At 41.7% G+C, this 18,471-nt stretch overlaps 1 protein-coding gene across 7 annotated transcripts in view; it reads left to right on the forward strand.

Annotated features, from left to right (window-relative positions):
• The window catches only part of STXBP5L (syntaxin binding protein 5L), a 307,500-nt gene that overhangs the window by 20,457 nt on the left and 268,572 nt on the right, over positions 1 to 18,471 (forward strand). For all 7 annotated transcript variants that reach the window (XM_064143383.1, XM_064143384.1, XM_064143388.1 and 4 more), the window contains exon 2: positions 5,599 to 5,696. In XM_064143383.1, the coding sequence (XP_063999453.1) occupies positions 5,599 to 5,696 (98 nt within the window). The remainder of the gene's footprint in view (positions 1 to 5,598; positions 5,697 to 18,471) is intronic.

The raw sequence follows: 18,471 nt of genomic DNA on the forward strand, positions 1-18,471 counted from the left end.
CTTCTCCAGACTAAACAAGCCCAGCTTCCTCAGCTGCTCTTTACAGGTCATGTTTTCCAGACCTCTCCCCAGCTTGGTTGCCCTTCTCTGCACCCACTCCAGCACCTCATTAGTAGTATTACTAGTGCTATGGTTTGGGTTTATTTTATTGTTGTTTGTTTGGGGTTTTTTTTTGTTTCCCAACGAAAAGATATGGCATCATAGAGTTTGTACAATGCATCAAAATATTCACCTGTAGAATGCTAGCAAGCCCAGATAATCCATTTCCTGTATTCATTTAGGTAAATTGCTTCTGTAAAGATTAATGCTAATTAAAATAATTTGAAAGAGAATCTAAAAGAAAATAATGAAATGGACAAAGATTTATGCTGAAATTGTAATAGCTACATTTGTTATTAATCTGTTTCAAATAGATTATTTGACATACCGCACATGAACTGTATATCCTAGGGAGCCTCTAAAGACAGTGCCAAAAAAGGGGACATAAAGCAAGCTTCATTATGCAAAGAAAAACAGTCTTTGCTCCATCTGCTGTCTGTTTTTTCTGTTGGGGTCATTTGTTTGGTTTTTTCCTCCCCTTATATTCACCTTCTTTTAGAGCATTCAGGGTGGGTTGGACATATATCTCTTTAAACACAGTCTGATGGTTTGGGATACCTTTTTGTTCCTGCTTTTACCTGCTACTGAGACAGTTTAATGTTGTAAAGAAAGATGTACTTTTGTGTTTTCTGCTCACTGTTGAGAGTTCTAGTCCATATTGCTCCTGTTAGACATGACTCAGGAATATGCTTTTATTGCCATGCTAGGATCAAGTTAATTTTGTGGCCTTTCCATCTTCTACATCTATATTAGTAAATACTGTAAGGAAGCCCAGCTAGAATCATAATTCATTCTTACATGTATCCTCACACTGGCTTTATCAATGCATAATTGAAAAAATCAACCTCAAATGCTAGCACTTCATGTTGATTTTTCTCAGTCCTTGGAAATGGAAGAGTTGTTGGACCAAAGCTGAGGTGAAGAGTCTGGGGGTCTGAATATTACAGCTTATCTATATTATTCTATTGGAACACAAGCCCTGTGAGGAGAGGATGAGGGAGCTGGGGTCGTTTAGCCTGGAGAAGAGGATGCTCAGGGGTGACCTCATTGCTGTCTACAACTACCTGAAAGGAGGCTGTAGCCAGATGGGGGTTGTTATCTTCTGCCAGGCAAGCAGGAAGAGAACAAGGGGACACAGCCTCAAGTTGTGCTGGGGGAGGTCTAGGATGGATGTTAGGAGAAAGTTGTTGCCAGAGAGAGTGATTGGCATTGGAATGGGCTGCCCAGGGTGGTGGTGGAGTCACTGTCCCTGAAGGTGTTGAAGAAAAGCCTGTCTGAGGCACTTAGTGCCATGGTCTAGTTGCTTGGACAGGTCTGGGTGCTAGGTTGGACTGGCTGATCTTGGATGTCTCTTCCAACCTGGTTGGTTCTATGAATAGGCTTGACTTTCAGAATGTCTTCCGAGGATGTTTTCATTTATGCCAAAATCTCAATCATAAAGACGTCTTTTTCTGCCTTTCTGCAATATAACTTGGCTCTCCTTCCAAACTGGTTTCATTCTTTATTTAGAATCCTAATAAATATAAGTATTTTACTTGAAAATTGTCCAGTTGACTCAGATGTTCAAGACTTCAAGAATCTTTATTTATTTTTTTTTTTAGTTCTACAAATGGCAGAATTTTGCATTCAGAAGAACTTCCTGATTTGAATTAGTGTAAATACTCAAATTTGGTGCAGGATTGCAAAATAGAAATAGGAGTTTGGGGTTGTAGAATCATAGACTCATACAATCATAGAGTCAGCCAGGTTGGAAGAGAATTCCAAGCTCATCCAGTCCAACCTATCACCCAGCCTTCTCCAGTCAACTAGACTATGACACTATGTGCCCCATCCAGGCTTTTCTTGAATACCTCTAGGGATGATGACTCCACCACCTCCCTGGGTGGCCCATTCCAATGGGCTATTTAGGGTCTATTCTAGGAGTTAAATGTTTTTACTGAATTATGATCCTAAAAAAAAGTATGTCAGAGGACTTCTAAACCAGAGTTGTCTTGATAATAGAATCCAATTACAATTTGTCTTAATAGAACCTAATTGCAATTTCCAAATTAAAAGTCTGATTGTAGGTTGAAGAAATACTGAAATTCGTCAGGTGCTGAATACTTAGGCAAGAATTCAAATAGGTCTTTAAAAATGTTTGTCTTTGCATTTTTAGATTGAAAAAATAGTGATGAAAGCTCCAGTTATAGCTAATTGTCAGAAAAATATACTGTGACCAGAATAGCTAGAAGTCAAAACTCTCAGTTATAGACAGGATTTCTAACAACAACAATAACAACCATACATAAAATAGGGGGTGATGGTGGTGTATGTTTGGTTGTTTTGTGTAGCAGCTATGGGAGAATGTGGACAGAGCTTACACAGACCAGTACGATCAGAGCGATGCCATGTATACTCATCGCGATTCAACATGAATTCCACCAGAGACCTTTATTGTTCGTTCTGACTCCATTTATATAGTCTTGAGCATATAGCACACACCTACACATTAGCATAATCTAGGCAAGAACAACCCAGTCTTTTACCTACATCATGCCTTGTTTTTCTCATTAACTAGATGTCCACTATCTGTCCTTCCCCAGATAAGGTATCCTGCAGCTGAGGAAACCAAGGTCAGACTGCTCAGTCTGCTTGTTATTATTCCTTCTCATGTTGTATCCCCACAGTTTTGTTTGGTTTTGTTTGACTTCTTTTTTTCAGATTGAAAAGAACATTTAATCACAAGCATTCAGAAATCTCAAATATAATATAAATTTAGTAATGCAGTTAGCCCAAACATTGAACACACTAGAAAATACTACATAATTCCTGATGGTTTTGAAGCATGAGAGGTAACCCCATTTTTATAGTACCTAGGTATAGTTTCATGTTATGTTAGAATAAAATAATTTACATTTGAGTAATCCTGCCACATGAGAAGGATTAAAAAAAAATCCTCAAGCCCAAACACAAAGCAAACCAAAGGAAAAACAGAGTTGTGGATATATTTGATAAACGTCTACATTAACATAAAAAGTGTTTTTCTACAGCTTACTGAAGTAGCACGTTTCTAGAATTTTGCAGTCTAGAAACTAATAATTAGGGGATGTCTTTTAAAATAATGCCTATCAACAACAATTAAGATATGAGTAAGTTTTCTTCTAAGTAAGTGGTTATTTGCTGAAAAATATGCATTTGGTTGTTCTTGAACCACTTATGAATAACAGTTCAAATGTTTCTAGCTGCCATGAAAGAGTTGGAGTGATAACAGCTGTAGAAATCATCTGTTGACTTCTGTTTGACAGGTCAGGTCAGCAATTAAGGAATCCCTTTTGTTGAGGTTCTGCTTCAGCAGAGTTCATGGACAAGATAATTTCAAGGGAGAAAAAGTTATCTCACAAAGTGAAATTTCAGTTCAAAGTACATTCTCTCAGATCACAGCTATAGACTAGAGAGTAAATTCTAGAGGCCAATATTAGAGTATGTTAGAGGCTGAGGAATCTCAGGAAGCTCAGGGAGGATCTTATTGCTGTCTACAACTACCTGAAGGGAGGCTGTAGCCAGGTGGGGGTTGGTCTCTTGTGTCAGGCAGCCAGCAACAGAACAAGGAGACATAGTCTCAAGTTGTGCTGGGGGAGGTCTAGGCTGGGTGTTAGGAGGAAGTTCTTCCCAGAGAGCGTGATTGGCATTGGAATGGGCTGCCCAGGGAGGTGGTGGAGTCACCATTCCTGGAGGTGTTCAAGCAAAGCCTGTCTGAGGCACTTAGTGCCATGGTCTAGTTGATTGGACAGGTCTGGGTGCTAGGTTGGGCTGGATGATCTTGGAGGTCTCTTCCAACCTGGTTGATTCTATGAAAACATTATACTAAAAATACAAATTACTTGTTACCCACTTTTAGGTGAGTAGTTATGCAAAACAAATTATAGTTAATTTTAATGTGTCTTTGTATACTCTAGTTACTTTCAATTTTTTTATCTTACCAGAATAATAGAATAATTTTCATTTGGAAAAGACCTTTAATGTCATCATGTCCAACCCTTATCTAACTCTACCCAGTCTCTGTGAGTTTTAAGCACCTTTAGAGATGAGGATTCAACCACTTCCCTGGACAATTTAGTCTGTGAGAAACCCAATATCTAGTGTGCGAGAAACCTAAAATCCAAGCTAAACCTCCCCTGGTGCAACTTGAGGCTATTGCCTCTTGTCCTATCAAATTTTACTAGGGAGAAGAGACCAACACCCACCTGGGGCCAGTCTCCTTCCAGGTAGGTGTAGAGAAGTACAACCCCTGATGAGTTCTCCCTCATCATATTTTTCCATAAAAGTATCATACAGGTCAGACTGTTCATAACCTCCATTTTAAGGTAACTTAATATTTGAGACATTCTTTGAACGCAAGGATGTGCTACATCATGTTCAATTCTGCCCCGAAGTATCTCTGCAGAAATAAGAATTAAAAGTATAGTACTATAAATGGAGATTAAAAAAGGCTGAGTGTTGCAGTTGCTCGTTTTGAGAACATTTTCCTCTGGCATCTTTGTCTTTTGAATTGATATTAAGGATTTCTGCTTCCTAGTCTGAATTTAGTGTATTGAATCTCTTGCCCTGGATGCATTCCATTTTTTTTCTGCTGACGCTTTTCTGTTGGGGCTGAGATTATTAATGACTATTTTAAAAGCACATTATAGAATCATAGAATCAACCAGGTTGGAAGAGACCTCCAAGATCATCCAGTCCAACCTAGCACCCAGACCTGTCCAATCAACTAGACCATGGCACAATGTGCCTCAACCAGGCTTTTCTTGAACACCTCCAGGGACGGTGACTCCCTCACCTCCCTGGGCAGCCCATTCCAATGGCAAATCACTCTCTCTGGAAAGAACTTCTTCCTAACATCCATCCAAGACCTCCCCCAGCACAACTTGAGACTGTGTCCCCTTGTTCTGTTGCTGGCTGCCTGACACAAGAGACCAACCCCCACCTGGCTACAGCCGCCCTTCAGGTAGTTGTAGACAGCAATGAGGCCACCCCTGAGCCTCCTCTTCTCCAGGCTGCACACCCCCAGCTTCCTCAGCCTCTCTTCATAGGGTTTGTGTTCCAGGCCTTTCACCAGCTTTGTCCCCCTTCTCTGGACACATTTCAGCATCTCAACACCTCTCATTATGTGTTCCCTCTCTCTGCCTTCCACGCACACCCCCGTACACAGCCATTTAGATTTCAGCTGCCTTGGATGTTGAAATTATCTTTCAGTATCCTATATAAGCAATATATACCCGTTGTGTTTTGGCATACCATTTGCTTTGTTGCAACAAAACCATTTAAAATATGGCTAGGTAAAAAGCATGTCTAGAAATTGACAAGTGAAAATCATGTCTGTACTTAAATAGTGTGTTTCTTGAATTACTTTATTGAAATAAAATGCTGCAGCCTATGGCAAAAGATAGATTTTTTCCTATATGCAATGCATAAAATGTCCATATCCTTACCTGTGATTACATTTGCTCATTTGTTCTGTTTCAGACGGTTCGCCATGGTTTTCCTTATCTACCCACTGCCTTAGCTTTTGACCCAGTTCAGAAAATTCTGGCAATTGGAACAAGAACAGGAGCCATTCGAATGTATCCTTTCTCATTCAGAATTGGCACCATTTCTATGTATTTGTTACGCACTGGTGTGAATCGTCTTCTGCAAGATCTCGGGTAAGGGTATGGTTTGTGTTATATTCTGCTTCATGTTGCTTTACTCAATGGTCTGGAATTGGATATGCTATTGAGGAATTACCATCATGTCCTTAAGGTGTCCAAAGAAATAGGGTTTTTTTAACTGAATTTTTGCCATATGACTTCATCATATGTTAGTTAATAGAAAACAGAATTAATTTTTGATTTTCAGCAAAGTAGACACTTTTCATTATGTAAAGGTGAACTACAAAGTGGTAGTGAGCAAATTATCTAGTAATAAATAATTTCTTCACTGCAATACAGCCAGGCCACTGTAGACATCTTCACTGTAGATATATCTGCATACAAAACATTTATTAGACTCTTTCAAATGAATGGTGGAAAATAAGTGATTCTAGAGTAGAGTTAAGTTCTTCCTGAAGGAGAAGGTGAAGCACTATGAGTAGGCTTACAAGTGCTGTAAGTGGGCAACATGACTCCTAAGCAAAGCCCTTTCCAGCTGTGCCTCTCCTAGATGCAGTGCTGACCTTCTGGTCAGGGATCCTCATCCCTTCTGCCTTCCTTCTTTCCTTTGCCTTTGCACACACACTTTTGTGGCTGGGTGTTCCAGTGAGTTCTTCAGGACCAGGGAACACTCTCACACTTGGGTACCATGGTCTAGTTGATTGGACAGGGCTGGGTTCTAGGTTGGACTGGATGATCTTGGAGATCTCTTCCAACCTGGTTGATTCTGTGACTCTATGAGGTGCCTGTTTCTCTTCATTAATTATAAAGGTGCAAGAATGTCACAAGTTTGTTTACATATATATATATATATATATATATTTAATACAGGAGTCATTTTAAGTTAGAAATATACACAGAAAAAAATGAAAATAGATGTAACGGAAGTTTGAAAACCTTGATTTAAACAAACAAACAAACCAAAAAACCCTAACAAACCTAAAAATGTTTAAAGGTAATGTATTTTAAAATATGCCTGTGCATGATTTCCTTGGTTTGCCATTTTTCAAATGCATCCCCAATTTGATGAAAATTGTATACAAAGTGGAGGGTGGAAAAGAAGAGGAAATAATATATCAGGAATATTTAAAAGTTACAGGATGTGGAAGGAACAAACCAGTATTTTTACAGATTTTTTTTTTCAGCTAAACAAATGTTGTGTAAATAAAATCTTAATCTAATTTTTTTTTCTAGTTCTTTTGCTACCATTGCTCTCAAGGTAAATATAAACCTAATGAACTCAAGGGCAGGTTATAATGTGATGAAAAATCTGCTGGAGAAACATTCTGTGCTTTATATCGTGACTTAAACTTTGTTTCCTCTATTTTTGAGAACTCTTCTTCTTAACAAGCCTCATTTCATAAGCCTCATTTTGTGTCTGATCCAGAGCTTCTCACAAGACTCAACTAAAGCCCTTGTTCTGAGACAAGCATTGCTTTGATAGTTCTATTCTTAATACTTACCCGTGTGAAGTAGATGGAATATATTCTGTTCAGTTGCAAAAAGGAAAAGCTTCTTGAATTTGTGCACTTCTGGGAAAGTTGATAGCACCAAGAGGGCCTACTATGATCCCACTCTATTGTGCTGGGCAACACAAAGGCATAGTGATGCAGAATTTATGTTTAAGATTCTGTCATTCATGTAATGATTTATAACAAGGCTTCCTGGGACTAGTTGTAAGTCACATGTTGTTGCTTCCTTGTCTTTCTGAATGATATGCAAAGTTTTAGTGTTTCTATTGGTCACAAGTTAACAGGTCTCCAAAGATAAGCTGTTTGCAAAGAAAATGGAGCATGTACCTCTGTGTTGTGAATTAATGTTTAACGTCAGCCTTCAGGTGATCATTTCAAATGATCCAGCAGCAGGGCTGAAATTGACTATGCTAAATGGGCCTGAAATTGGGTATATTATTCATAAGCTGCCATTGGAGTACAGAGATAAATGAAAGTTCATTTTGGTATGACAGTCAATTTGTCTTCTAGATTTCAGGCTGCTTTAGATGCAACTGCTGTACCTTCTACAGCAATGGGAATTGCTATTGCCATGCTCTACTGATCTTAGCAGTCTCTGTGGTATTCTTGGGGAACTTTAAACAACAGTGTAGGTTTTACCTACACTGGTGACTCCTGGGTACTTGATCCTGCTAGGGACAGCTACGCTTCAGCCCACAGAAAGAGAGCGTGCTGCTAATCACTGATGAAAGAGTATCCCTCTAGTACCAGCACAGGCTAGAAAAATCTGCAAATAAAGGGCAAATTCACACTCTTGAAAAAATTGCTGTGCCTTCTGGTCATTCTTCTCACTTGTCCTAAACAGCACATCTTATTTCCTTTCTGAGGACCTTTTTCCCTTTTTGAAGCTAGTTCTTGTCTCACATACCTTTGATCATTGCTCAATTAATTGCTTGATAACACTCTACCTGGCCTGCCCTTGCATCAGGCAAATGTGCTCAGATGAAGAGGGACTGTGAAATTTAATTCCTTTTCTTACTGTCTTTACACCTTTCTCCTCTAGTCCCAATCTGAAGAACCTTCTGATACTACACGCAGTAAAATGAAGAGTGCAGTCTTTGTTTACTATGACAATGTCACAAAATGTTAGGGGTTGGAAGGAGCCTCAGATTCACCTACACCAGTTTGAACAGGATGGCATCTAGGTGGGTTTTGAAAGTCTCCAGGGAAGAAGAATCAACCACTGGGTAGTCTGTTCCAGTGCTCTACCACTCTCAGCATAAAATTCCCCCTCATGTATCAGGAATAGTGTGGCCAGCAGGACAGGAATAGTGTGGCTAGGACAAGGAAGGTTATTCTTCCCCTGTACTCAACACTGGTTAGGCCATACCTTGAGTACTGTGTCCAGTTCTGGACTCCTCAATTCAAGAGAGATGTTGAGATACTGGAACATGTCCAGAGAAGGGGGACAAAGCTGGTGAGAGGCCTGGAACACAGCCCTGTGAGGAGAGGCTGAGGGAGCTGGGGATGTTTTGGCTGGAGAGGAGGAGGCTCAGGGCAGAGCTTTTTGCTGTCTGCAACTACCTGAAGGGAGGCTGTAGCCAGGTGGGGGTTGGTCTCTCCTGCCAGGCAACCAGCAATAGAACAAGGGGACACAGTCTGCCAGGAGAGGTCTAAGCTGTATCTTAGGAGGAAGTTCTTTCCAGAGAGAGTGATTTGCATTGGAACGGGCTGCCCAGGGAAGTGGTGGAGTCGCTGTCCCTGAAGGTGTTCCAGGAAAGCCTGGCTGAGGCACTTAGTGCCATGGTCTAGTTGATTGGCCAGGGCTGGGTGCTAGGTTGAACTGGATGAGCTTGGAGGTCTCTTCCAACCTGCTTGATTCCATGATTCTATGATTTCATTCTATGAAGATTTCCTCAGTTCTTTCTATTGGCTAATAATGGTAAATTTGATACCTGGGTTGCTATTCCAAGTAAAGAGGAAGATTAAACCTAAAGCTAAGATAGCTTTATTGAGCAGTATGGATCCTTGGGCAGCTGATGTATGCAGAGACACTGTGTTTACCAGGAGATTAAGCTGAGGCTGTTTGTGCACTCAACAAAAACATCAGGCAAGGAAAACAAATAGCAGTAATAAAATAACTGCTGGCAGTGTTCTGAGGAAGGATGGAATTTTATAGTAGTTTCACGAAGTGTGGCAAAGAATGCTTGACATCAGTTTGGATATGCTTTAAAATAAAAGATAATATAACTTAAGGTTTTTGTCTGTGAGAAGGATGGCATAACATCTAAATATAAAATATAACAGATGTACTTTCCCTGGAATTGCTGTCTCTTAATCTAAACAAGCTTTCAGTAGATCATTATCCCTAAAATAAGCCAAGTGTGTTCAGTGCTGTTTGCTCTATTTGATTTACTGGGCAAATGTAATGGGGGAAGCACAGACAAGATCATAAAATCAAAGTTCTGTTGTTTGAGTTAGAAGAATCATTGATGCATTTTATCTTTATCTCTTGTGGAATTATTTGGGATTTTTCCAAAGCACTCGAAAGATTCAGGCACACAAACTTCACTGAAGTCCTTTTAAAAATCCCCCTGGAAATCAACATATATACATATAAACACCTACCTGGAGGTGTTTAGAGGAGTCATAAATGTGGTGCTGAGGGACATGGTTTAGCAACAGACTTGATAGAATTAAATAATTGTTGGACACAATAATCTTAAAGGTCTTTTCCAACTCAAATGATTCTATGATTCTATGTATTTTTTATATGCATATATGCCAAAATAGATTATTACAGAACCAGAGTTTGAGAAGTTTTAAATTTATATTGATACAGCAACTAAACACCACCAACAATAATAATAATGAAAAGCAAAAGGGAAGTAAGGAAAATAGAACTACAGTGCAAGACAAGACAAGTGATGCATAATGCAGTTGCTCACCATCAATGCCCAAATAATGATCTATCTCTCCTGGCCAGCTCTCCACAGTTTATGTACTGAGCATGATGTTCTATGGTGTGGCATAGTTCTTGACTAGTTTGAGCCGGCTGTCCTGGGTTATGCTCTCCTCCAGCTTCTTGTGCTTCCACACAAAACATGGGAATCATACAATCATAGAATCATCCAGGTTGGAAGAGACCTCCAAGATCATCCAGTCCAACCCATCCCCCAACCCTATCCAGTCAACTAAACCATGGCACTAAGTGCCTCATCCAGTCTTTTCTGGAACACCTCCAGGGACGGTGACTCCACCACCTCCCTGGGCAGCCCATTCCAATGGCAAATCACTCTCTCTGTGAAGACCTTCCTCCTAACTTCCAGTCTATACTTTCCCCGGCACAACTTGAGACTGTGTCCATAAAGTCCTGTTGAGATACTGAAACGTGTCCAGAGAAGGGCAACAAAGCTGGTGAGAAGCCTGGAACACAGCCCTGTGAGGAGAGGCTGAGGGAGCTGGGGGTGTGGAGCCTGGAGAAGAGGAGGCTGAGGGGTGGCCTCATTGCTGTCTACAACTACCTGGAGTGAGGCTGTAGCCGGGTGGGATTGGTCTATTCTGCCAGGCAACCAGCAAGAGAACAAGGGGACACAGTCTCAAGTTGTGCTGGGAGAGGTCTAGGCTGTATGTTAGGAGGAAGTTCTTTCCAGAGAGTGATTTGCATTGGAATGGGCTGCCCAGGGACGTGGTGGGGTTGCTATCCTTGAAGGTGTTGAAGAAAAGCTGAGGCACTTAATGCTGTGGTCTAGTTGATTAGACAGGTCTGGGTGCTAGGTTGGACTGGATGATCTTGGAGGTCTCTTCCAACCTGCTTGATTCTATGATTCTAATTCCTTAAGCAACAACTAAGAACATCAGTATTTTGTCAGCATTGTCTTGTACTGAATCTGAACCACAGAACTACTCTAGCTACTAAAAACGAGAAGATAGTTAGCTCTATCCCAGTCAAAACCAGGACAATCCCTCTCTGTAGAAATTAAAAAGCTTTGTTGAAAGAATTTTACTGAATTTAAGGAAAAAAATCCAACTTGCTGTGATACTGAAATAATGACTGGTGGTGATAGTCAACCATTTCAATGAAGTGATGTGTCTTAATTAGACTTTATGTGAGCTTTAGAGCTTCCCTACCTTTTTTGTTCAAAAGTTTCTGTCATCAACAAAAGTGCTATCACACTTTGGAAGTAATGCACATCGATTTGCCCTCTTTTCCAGTCTGCTAATTATATTTTTCAGAGAAATATCCATGACCTAAATTTTGCAAACATCCTTAAAACATAGAAATTTGTAGTCCTACTATGCACTTACTTCTCTTGACTTGTTTATTCTTTTGCTTTTATCTGTCATCTACTCTTGTTGGGAGAAAGAACTGATATTTTGCTTTTATCTGGCATGTATGGCTGAGAGAGAAAATGGACATTTCTCCAAATAACTTCAAAAAACAAATATCTAACAGAAAAATCAAACATAAAGTACATGTGGATATACGTACACTCTGAAACACCCCAAGTATTTAACTGCAAATTCATTTGTGCATCATGTGGGTAGTTGTTTCTTTTCATTTGATGTTTTTGGGAATTTGAATAGGTCTTTTCTATGGGTTAGGTTCATCACAGATGATACCATGACAAGGCAGAAATAAACACCTTCAGGGATGGGGATTCAACCACCTCCTTGGGGAGCCTGTTCCAGTCTCTGAGAACCCTTTCTGTGATGAGGTTTCTTCTGTTATCCAACTTAAATCTCCCTCGATGCATCTTGAGACTATTTCCTGTCATCCTATCACTTGTTACTAGGGAGAGGAGACCAACACCCACCTCACTACAACTTCCTTTCAGGTAGCTGTGGAGAGCAAGGTGTCCCCTTCTTTTCTCCAAGACCCATTCTACAAAGCCTTCACCAGTGTCTCTGCCCTTCTTTGGACCCATTCCAACACCTCAAGGTCTTTCTTGTGGTGAGCATCACAAAACTGAACCCTGGACTCAAGGTGTGAGAGTGGTGAAAGCCTGGAATGGGTTTCCCAGGGAGGTGGTTGAGGCCCCATCCCTGGAGGTGTTCAAGGCCAGGTTGGATGAGGCTGTGGGCATCCTGCTCTAGGGTAGGTTGTCCCTGGGCAACCTTCCTGTTGGAACTAGGTGATCCTTGTGGTCCCTTCCAAGCATGACTGATTCTATGATTCTATGTGTGGCCTTGCCAGTGCTGAGTACAAGGGCACAATCCCTTTGTCTTCCTGCTGGTCACGCCATTCCTCATACAGGCCAAGATGCTGTTGGCTGTCTTTGACACCTGGGCGCACTGCAGGCTCATATGCAGCTGGCTGTGGATCAGCACTCAAAGTCTTTCTCTGCTGGGCAGCTTTTTGGCCACTCTTTGCCCAAGCCTGTAGCATTGCATGTTGCACTCAAGTGCAGCACAGGATCACAGGTGTGATAGGATGTTAGAGGTTGGAAGGGACCCAAGGAGATCATTGAGTCCAACCCCCCTGCCAGAGTAGGACAATACTATCTAACACAGATCACAGAGGAACACATCCAGACAGGCCTTGAAATGCTCCAGAGAAGGAGACCCCACAACCTTTCTGGGGAGCCTGTTCCAGTGCTCTGTGATACTGTGGGTCAAGTACCCCCTGTCAGATTGAAGCCAGTAACTCAAAGGAAAAGAGAGAGGGGAGGTGAGTCCATGGTCAAGGCAGTAAAGAAGCTCCTGCCTTGTCCATCTCCCACCTCCTGAACTCCCCCTACCACATCAATGAGGGGCTGTGGCAACAAGTTCACACCTGCAATGGTGGGAGTGTTGCTTCAGTTATTAACAGTGCTCCCCAGGTGCCCTTGCAGAACAGGTTTGATGTCCTGCAGGTACAACTGGTCAGCGAGGAAGGTGAATCATCTGTCTTGGAGTAATTTCCAAAATTAAGGAAGCCTAATCCCACTGTACAAACATCTTGCATGAAATGAAAAAAAAAAAAAAAAAAAAAAAAAAAAAAAGAAGAGTTATTGTGATAGGAGTCTCCCTTTTGAAAGGAGCAGAAGGCCCAACACCTGCCCCTTGGCCTTGTTGCATCTCATACAATTGGCCTCATCCAGCCTGTGCTGATCCTTCTGGTAGAGCTGGAGCCTTCTGACCCTCAAATGATCAGAACTCATTCCTAGTTTAGTACTTTCTCAAAGTTACTGAAGTAGTTGGTTTTCAAACAGTGCTGACTGAAATTGTGCTTTCATTGTAATACTGCTGACTTGAGCAGAAAGAGAATTTCGCAATCATCTGTCTAGTTACTAATTATGCTTCTCGTTAAACTGTTTCTGCATTTTTTTGGGGATTTGATTATTTTGTGCTGTAGGGTTTTTTTTTGTGTGTGATCACTTCAAGAAAGGTAAAGCCCTCATCACCCCTGTAACTGCTATGTTTTAAGCAGATATAGCAAGTGCATTTTAAATGCTAAGCATTTTAGAGAAGTTTGACTTTGTGTTTTGGGTTGTATTAAGAAGAGCGTATCCAGCAGATCAAGGGAGGATCTCCCCTCTGCCCTGGTGAGACCTCATCTTGAATACTGTGTTCAGTTTTGGGCTCCCCAGTTTAAGAGGGACAGGGATCTGCGGGAGAGAGTCCAGCAGAGGGTTATGAGGATGATTCGGGGACTGGAGGGCTGCCTTGTGAGGAGAGTTTGAGAGACTTGGGACTTTATAGTCTGGAAAAGAGAAGACTTAGAGGGGACTTGATAAATGTTTATAAATGTCTGAAGGTTGACCAGGAGGTGGGGGATAGGCTCTGCTCACTTGCTCCTTGGGATAGGATAAGGAGCAATGAATGTAAGTTGCAGCACAGGAGGTTTCACCTCAACACAAGAGGGAACTTCTTCACTCTAAGGGTGACAGAGCACTGGAACAGGCTCCCTGGGGAAGTTGTGGAGTCTCCTTCTCTGAAGCCTTTCAAGGCCTGTCTGGATACATTCCTCTGTGATCTGTGCTAGATTGTGTGGTCCTGCTGTGGCAGGGGGTTTGGACTCGATGGTCTCCTTGGGTCCCTTCCAGCCCCTGATATCCGGTAATCCTGTTTTGTTGCTAACTGTATTTTCCACAATGCTAAATTTTTGGCTTTATGACATTGTATTTACATAGGTCAGTAGCTTCAGAAAATAAGTAAGGATTGGCTGAATTATGCAGTTTGATCTGAGACACACCAATTTCAATTGCACTATTGTCACAGAGGGGAAATTATTTGATGAGAGATGATATTTTCCAAAATTAATAGTTTATTAGTTTTGCTATTCAGAACTCTCTCGCCACCCTCAACCACTAATTTTAATATTATTTCAGTTCTTACATGGTCATGCAAACATTCTAGGGACAGTATCTAGTAATAACCAGCAAAATATAGGAACATTAATTGAACTGGAAGAGAAGATTCCTGTGGTCAAATGCCGCTTGTGGTCAATATGCCGCTTGCCCACTCAATAGGCTAAAGATATTTCTGCTTATGGCATAAGACAACGGAGAATTACCAAGAGGCTTTGAAGCATTTACTCAGAAATTATGGTTACCCACTTGCAGGGCTAGCCACAGTCCAGACGGTTCCCAAATTCTTTCAGGGGACTCTGTCTTGTCGGACTTTGAGACTTAATTCTTCACAGGGTATTTTCTGGGGAAACTACACAGACGATTTCTGACCTTGTCTCCTGGTTTCTTCTGGACAATCTGTTATGTCCAGGACTTTGGAGCAGGACTTTCAGGTGTAGAGGCAGGATGTCACGTGATGCACACAATGACATGCTGACCACACAGGCCAATCATGTGCAGGCTTTCAGGGTCTGCTCCTGGTAACTTGCAGCAGTGGAGTTTACCAGGCAAACAATAAGGCAGTAGGCAACAACAGAGCATGGCTGGGCACAGCAAAGAAGCACAGCAAAGAGCAGGGAAGCAAAGGATGTTGTTTACCTGCGTATCTCCTTTTATCAATGTGGGATGAAGTTAATTGCCCTTTGGATGCAGAATAGCCAGTCAGGCTGGCAGTTAGCCAAACGTTACCATATTAGGCAAAGCCATAGGCTCGCTTTTCCCTAATTTGGGAAAAGCACAGGCCTTGCACTAGGCAAGCACAAGCTAAGTGTGTGTACTTTACCACAGGACTCTGAGCAGGCCAGACGCAGTGGCTACAGGTTCTGTTTTGTCTTCTTTTCCCGCACTTGCCTCTCTAGTGGAGCACTAGGCAAGGCAGGACACATATAAGCCTATTTTGGGCCTATCAGGCCTACCACAACAACTACGCTTTTGTTATGAGATATATCAATGTGATGTGCGATAGAAGTATATTAACACCTGTAAATTCTTCTAGTAGGCATGCACTTGAACAACATAATTATATGGTCTGTTGGAAGCCTATGATAAGAGCTTAATAGCCTGGTCTTTTCAGTTAATTTTCTTTAATTATTTTTTTTCCCCTTTTTTGCACCATATAAACTCACAGGTTCAACTTTCAGATGTGGACAGATGTTTGCCTCAGTTCCTGTCAAAGTAACAGTAATGCTTTTTGTTTTTTCATGGTAGTTCCATTTATCTTCATTTGTAGAGTTTTAGAGATTTCACTTTAAGTTAAATGCTTAGGGCTAAGGAGCGTCTAACACAATGCATCAGTACTTTCTCTGTTGAGGAACTTGATTTAAAATACGTGATTTTGTTAGGGAAAATGTTCTATATTCCTTCTACAGACATCATGCACTCTAAGAGTAGATTTGCATAGTGTCTTGGTTTTAAGAGGGTCAGGTTTCTCAGCATGTGTCAAGGTCCAGAGAACAGAGATTAACAATATTTCTGTTCAGCGGAGCAACATCTGTTCTTATGGATTTCCGTGTTGTGAAATTAAGCTGCAAACGAGACCAGAGATCACCACAAAACTATTTATTAAAGGATAAGGTTGGACAAAACAGAGGGAGAGAGAGAGAAGGGGGGGAGAGAGGTAAAGAGAATGATGGATAAGAAGAAAACAAGCAGGGAAGGAAAAGAGCTGGGATCATATTACCCTCAGTCGCAGATGGAGGGGAGAGAGAGACGGGCACATGGCCCAGGGATGATCTTCTGTGGAGTTCATCAGGGGTTCTTCTGGTGGTGGTGCAGCTCTGGTAGTCTGCTGGAGGTCAACTTGTTAGTGTGCTGGAGGTCCACCCTTGGTAGTCTGGTAAAGTGCACACTTTGGAAGGCATTCCTCCTGCCTTGTATACAGGTGTTTAGCTCAGTGTCCAGGTGCAGCTCCCTAGGAAATCTTTCTGTGTATTCATGCATTCGCAGGGGTCCAGTGGCAGTGCCAGCAGAGGGCCTCCGCCCCCTCCGTGACTGTACCTGTCCATACCCTGAATACACATAAGCCTTTTCTCTTCAGAGTAGCTGAGATAACATGTAGGCATTCCAGCCAGGCTGAGGTCCAGGAGTTTCCAAGGCAATGTCTGTTGATTTGCCTCCCTGAGCTTTTGTACAAGCACCTAGTCTGAGTCCCAGAAGTTAACAAAGGCAATCTTTATCTTTGTTGATGAACAAGAGAGAGGATTTAGACTCTCACAGCATGTGTGTCATGACAGAGTACTAATATGATCAGCTAGACATTTGTCCAGCAACTTCTGATGAAGGACTAAGTTCTACCAGACCTCCTCAGAGTAAGTGTACAAGATCAGACTGAACATAAATTACAGTGATGGGTGCTGCTTCTAAGGGTTTGTGTTCATCCTGTGTGCGCTGACTTGTGCTGTGGATGTACTGATTTGAGATATGAGAGCATCAGTTCAATTTTTGCTGCAAAAAGTTTAAACCTACACATCACATTACTAACAACAGCATTTTTACTACCAGATCATACATACCGTTGATGTATTTTTCACTTTGAAGTGTTCCACTTGGCAGGAAAAGCAAGACTATCCACATTCTTATTGGATTTAGTCACATAATTGAAAGTAGGAATCTTGCACTCCAGCCTGTGCTCAAAGACTGTCTATAAATCTTCTTTTGAACAGTGTTTAAACACAATAATTATAATACCTAAAGTTATTATCATTTTTGTAGATCATTTTATCTTATCATGACAGATAGTATATTTAATAGCTTTATCTGTTTGTTTCACAGAAGTTTTTTATAAAATAATCATAGAATCAGTTAGGGTTGGAAGAGACCGCAAGGTTCTTCTCCCAGGCAACCAGCAAGAGAACAAGGGGACACAGTCTCAAGTTGTGCCGGGGGAGGTCTAGACTGGATGTTAGGAGGATGTTCTTCCCAGAGAGAGTGATTTGCCTTGGAATGGGCTGTCCAGGGAGGTGGTGGAGTGGTTATCAAAAAATCAACCAGGTCAGAAGAGACCTCCAAGATCATCCAGTCCAACCTATCACCCAGCCCTAGCCAGTCAACTAGACCATGGCACTCAGTGCCTCAGACAGGCTTTTCTTCAACACCTTCAGGGACAGTGACTCCACCACATCCCTGGGTAGCCCATTCCAATGCCAAATCACTCTCTCTGGGAAGAACTTCCTCCTAACATCCAGCCTAGACCTCCACCAGCACAACTTGAGACTGTGTCCCCTTGTTCTGTTGCTGATTGCCTGGGAGAAAAGACCAACTCCATCTGGCTTAGGTTGGAAGAGACATCAGAGATCATCCAGTTCCAACCCCCTGCCATAGGCAGGGACACCTCCCACTAGAACAAGTGGCTCAAGGCCTCATCCAGCCTGATCTTGAACACCTCCAGGGAGGGAGAACCCACAACCACCTTGGGCAAACTGTTCCAGTGTCTCACCACCCTCACTGTAAGGAACGCTTTACTAACATCTGGTTTGAATCTCCCTCCTTCCAGTTGAACCCCATTACTCCTCATCCTGTCATTAAAAGGCCTTGTAAATAGACCCTCCCTTGTAAATTGGAAAAGCATCAGTCTATGTCAAGAAGTCTTACAAAATGTAATGCATGCAAGTTTATTTTAAGAACACCAGAATTATATTTTCCGGAGTTATAGAAAAAAAGAAGTCCTTAAGTACACCCAAAAGATAGTAATGAGCGCTCAAAGCATCAATGAATTATCCTGCACATTTTCTTAGAATCATAGAATCAAGTAGGTTGGAAGAAACCTCCAAGCTCATCCAGTCCAACCTGTCACCCAGCCCTGTCCAATGAACTAGACCATGGCACTAACTGCCTCATCCAAACTCTTTTTAAACACCTCCACGGACAGCAACTCCACCACCTCCCTGGGCAGACCATTCCAATGCCAGTCACTCTCTCTGTGAATGA

The sequence above is a fragment of the Pogoniulus pusillus genome, chromosome 5 (genome assembly GCF_015220805.1).
Source record: "Pogoniulus pusillus isolate bPogPus1 chromosome 5, bPogPus1.pri, whole genome shotgun sequence".
In the NCBI taxonomy this organism is placed as follows: Eukaryota; Metazoa; Chordata; class Aves; order Piciformes; family Lybiidae; genus Pogoniulus; species Pogoniulus pusillus.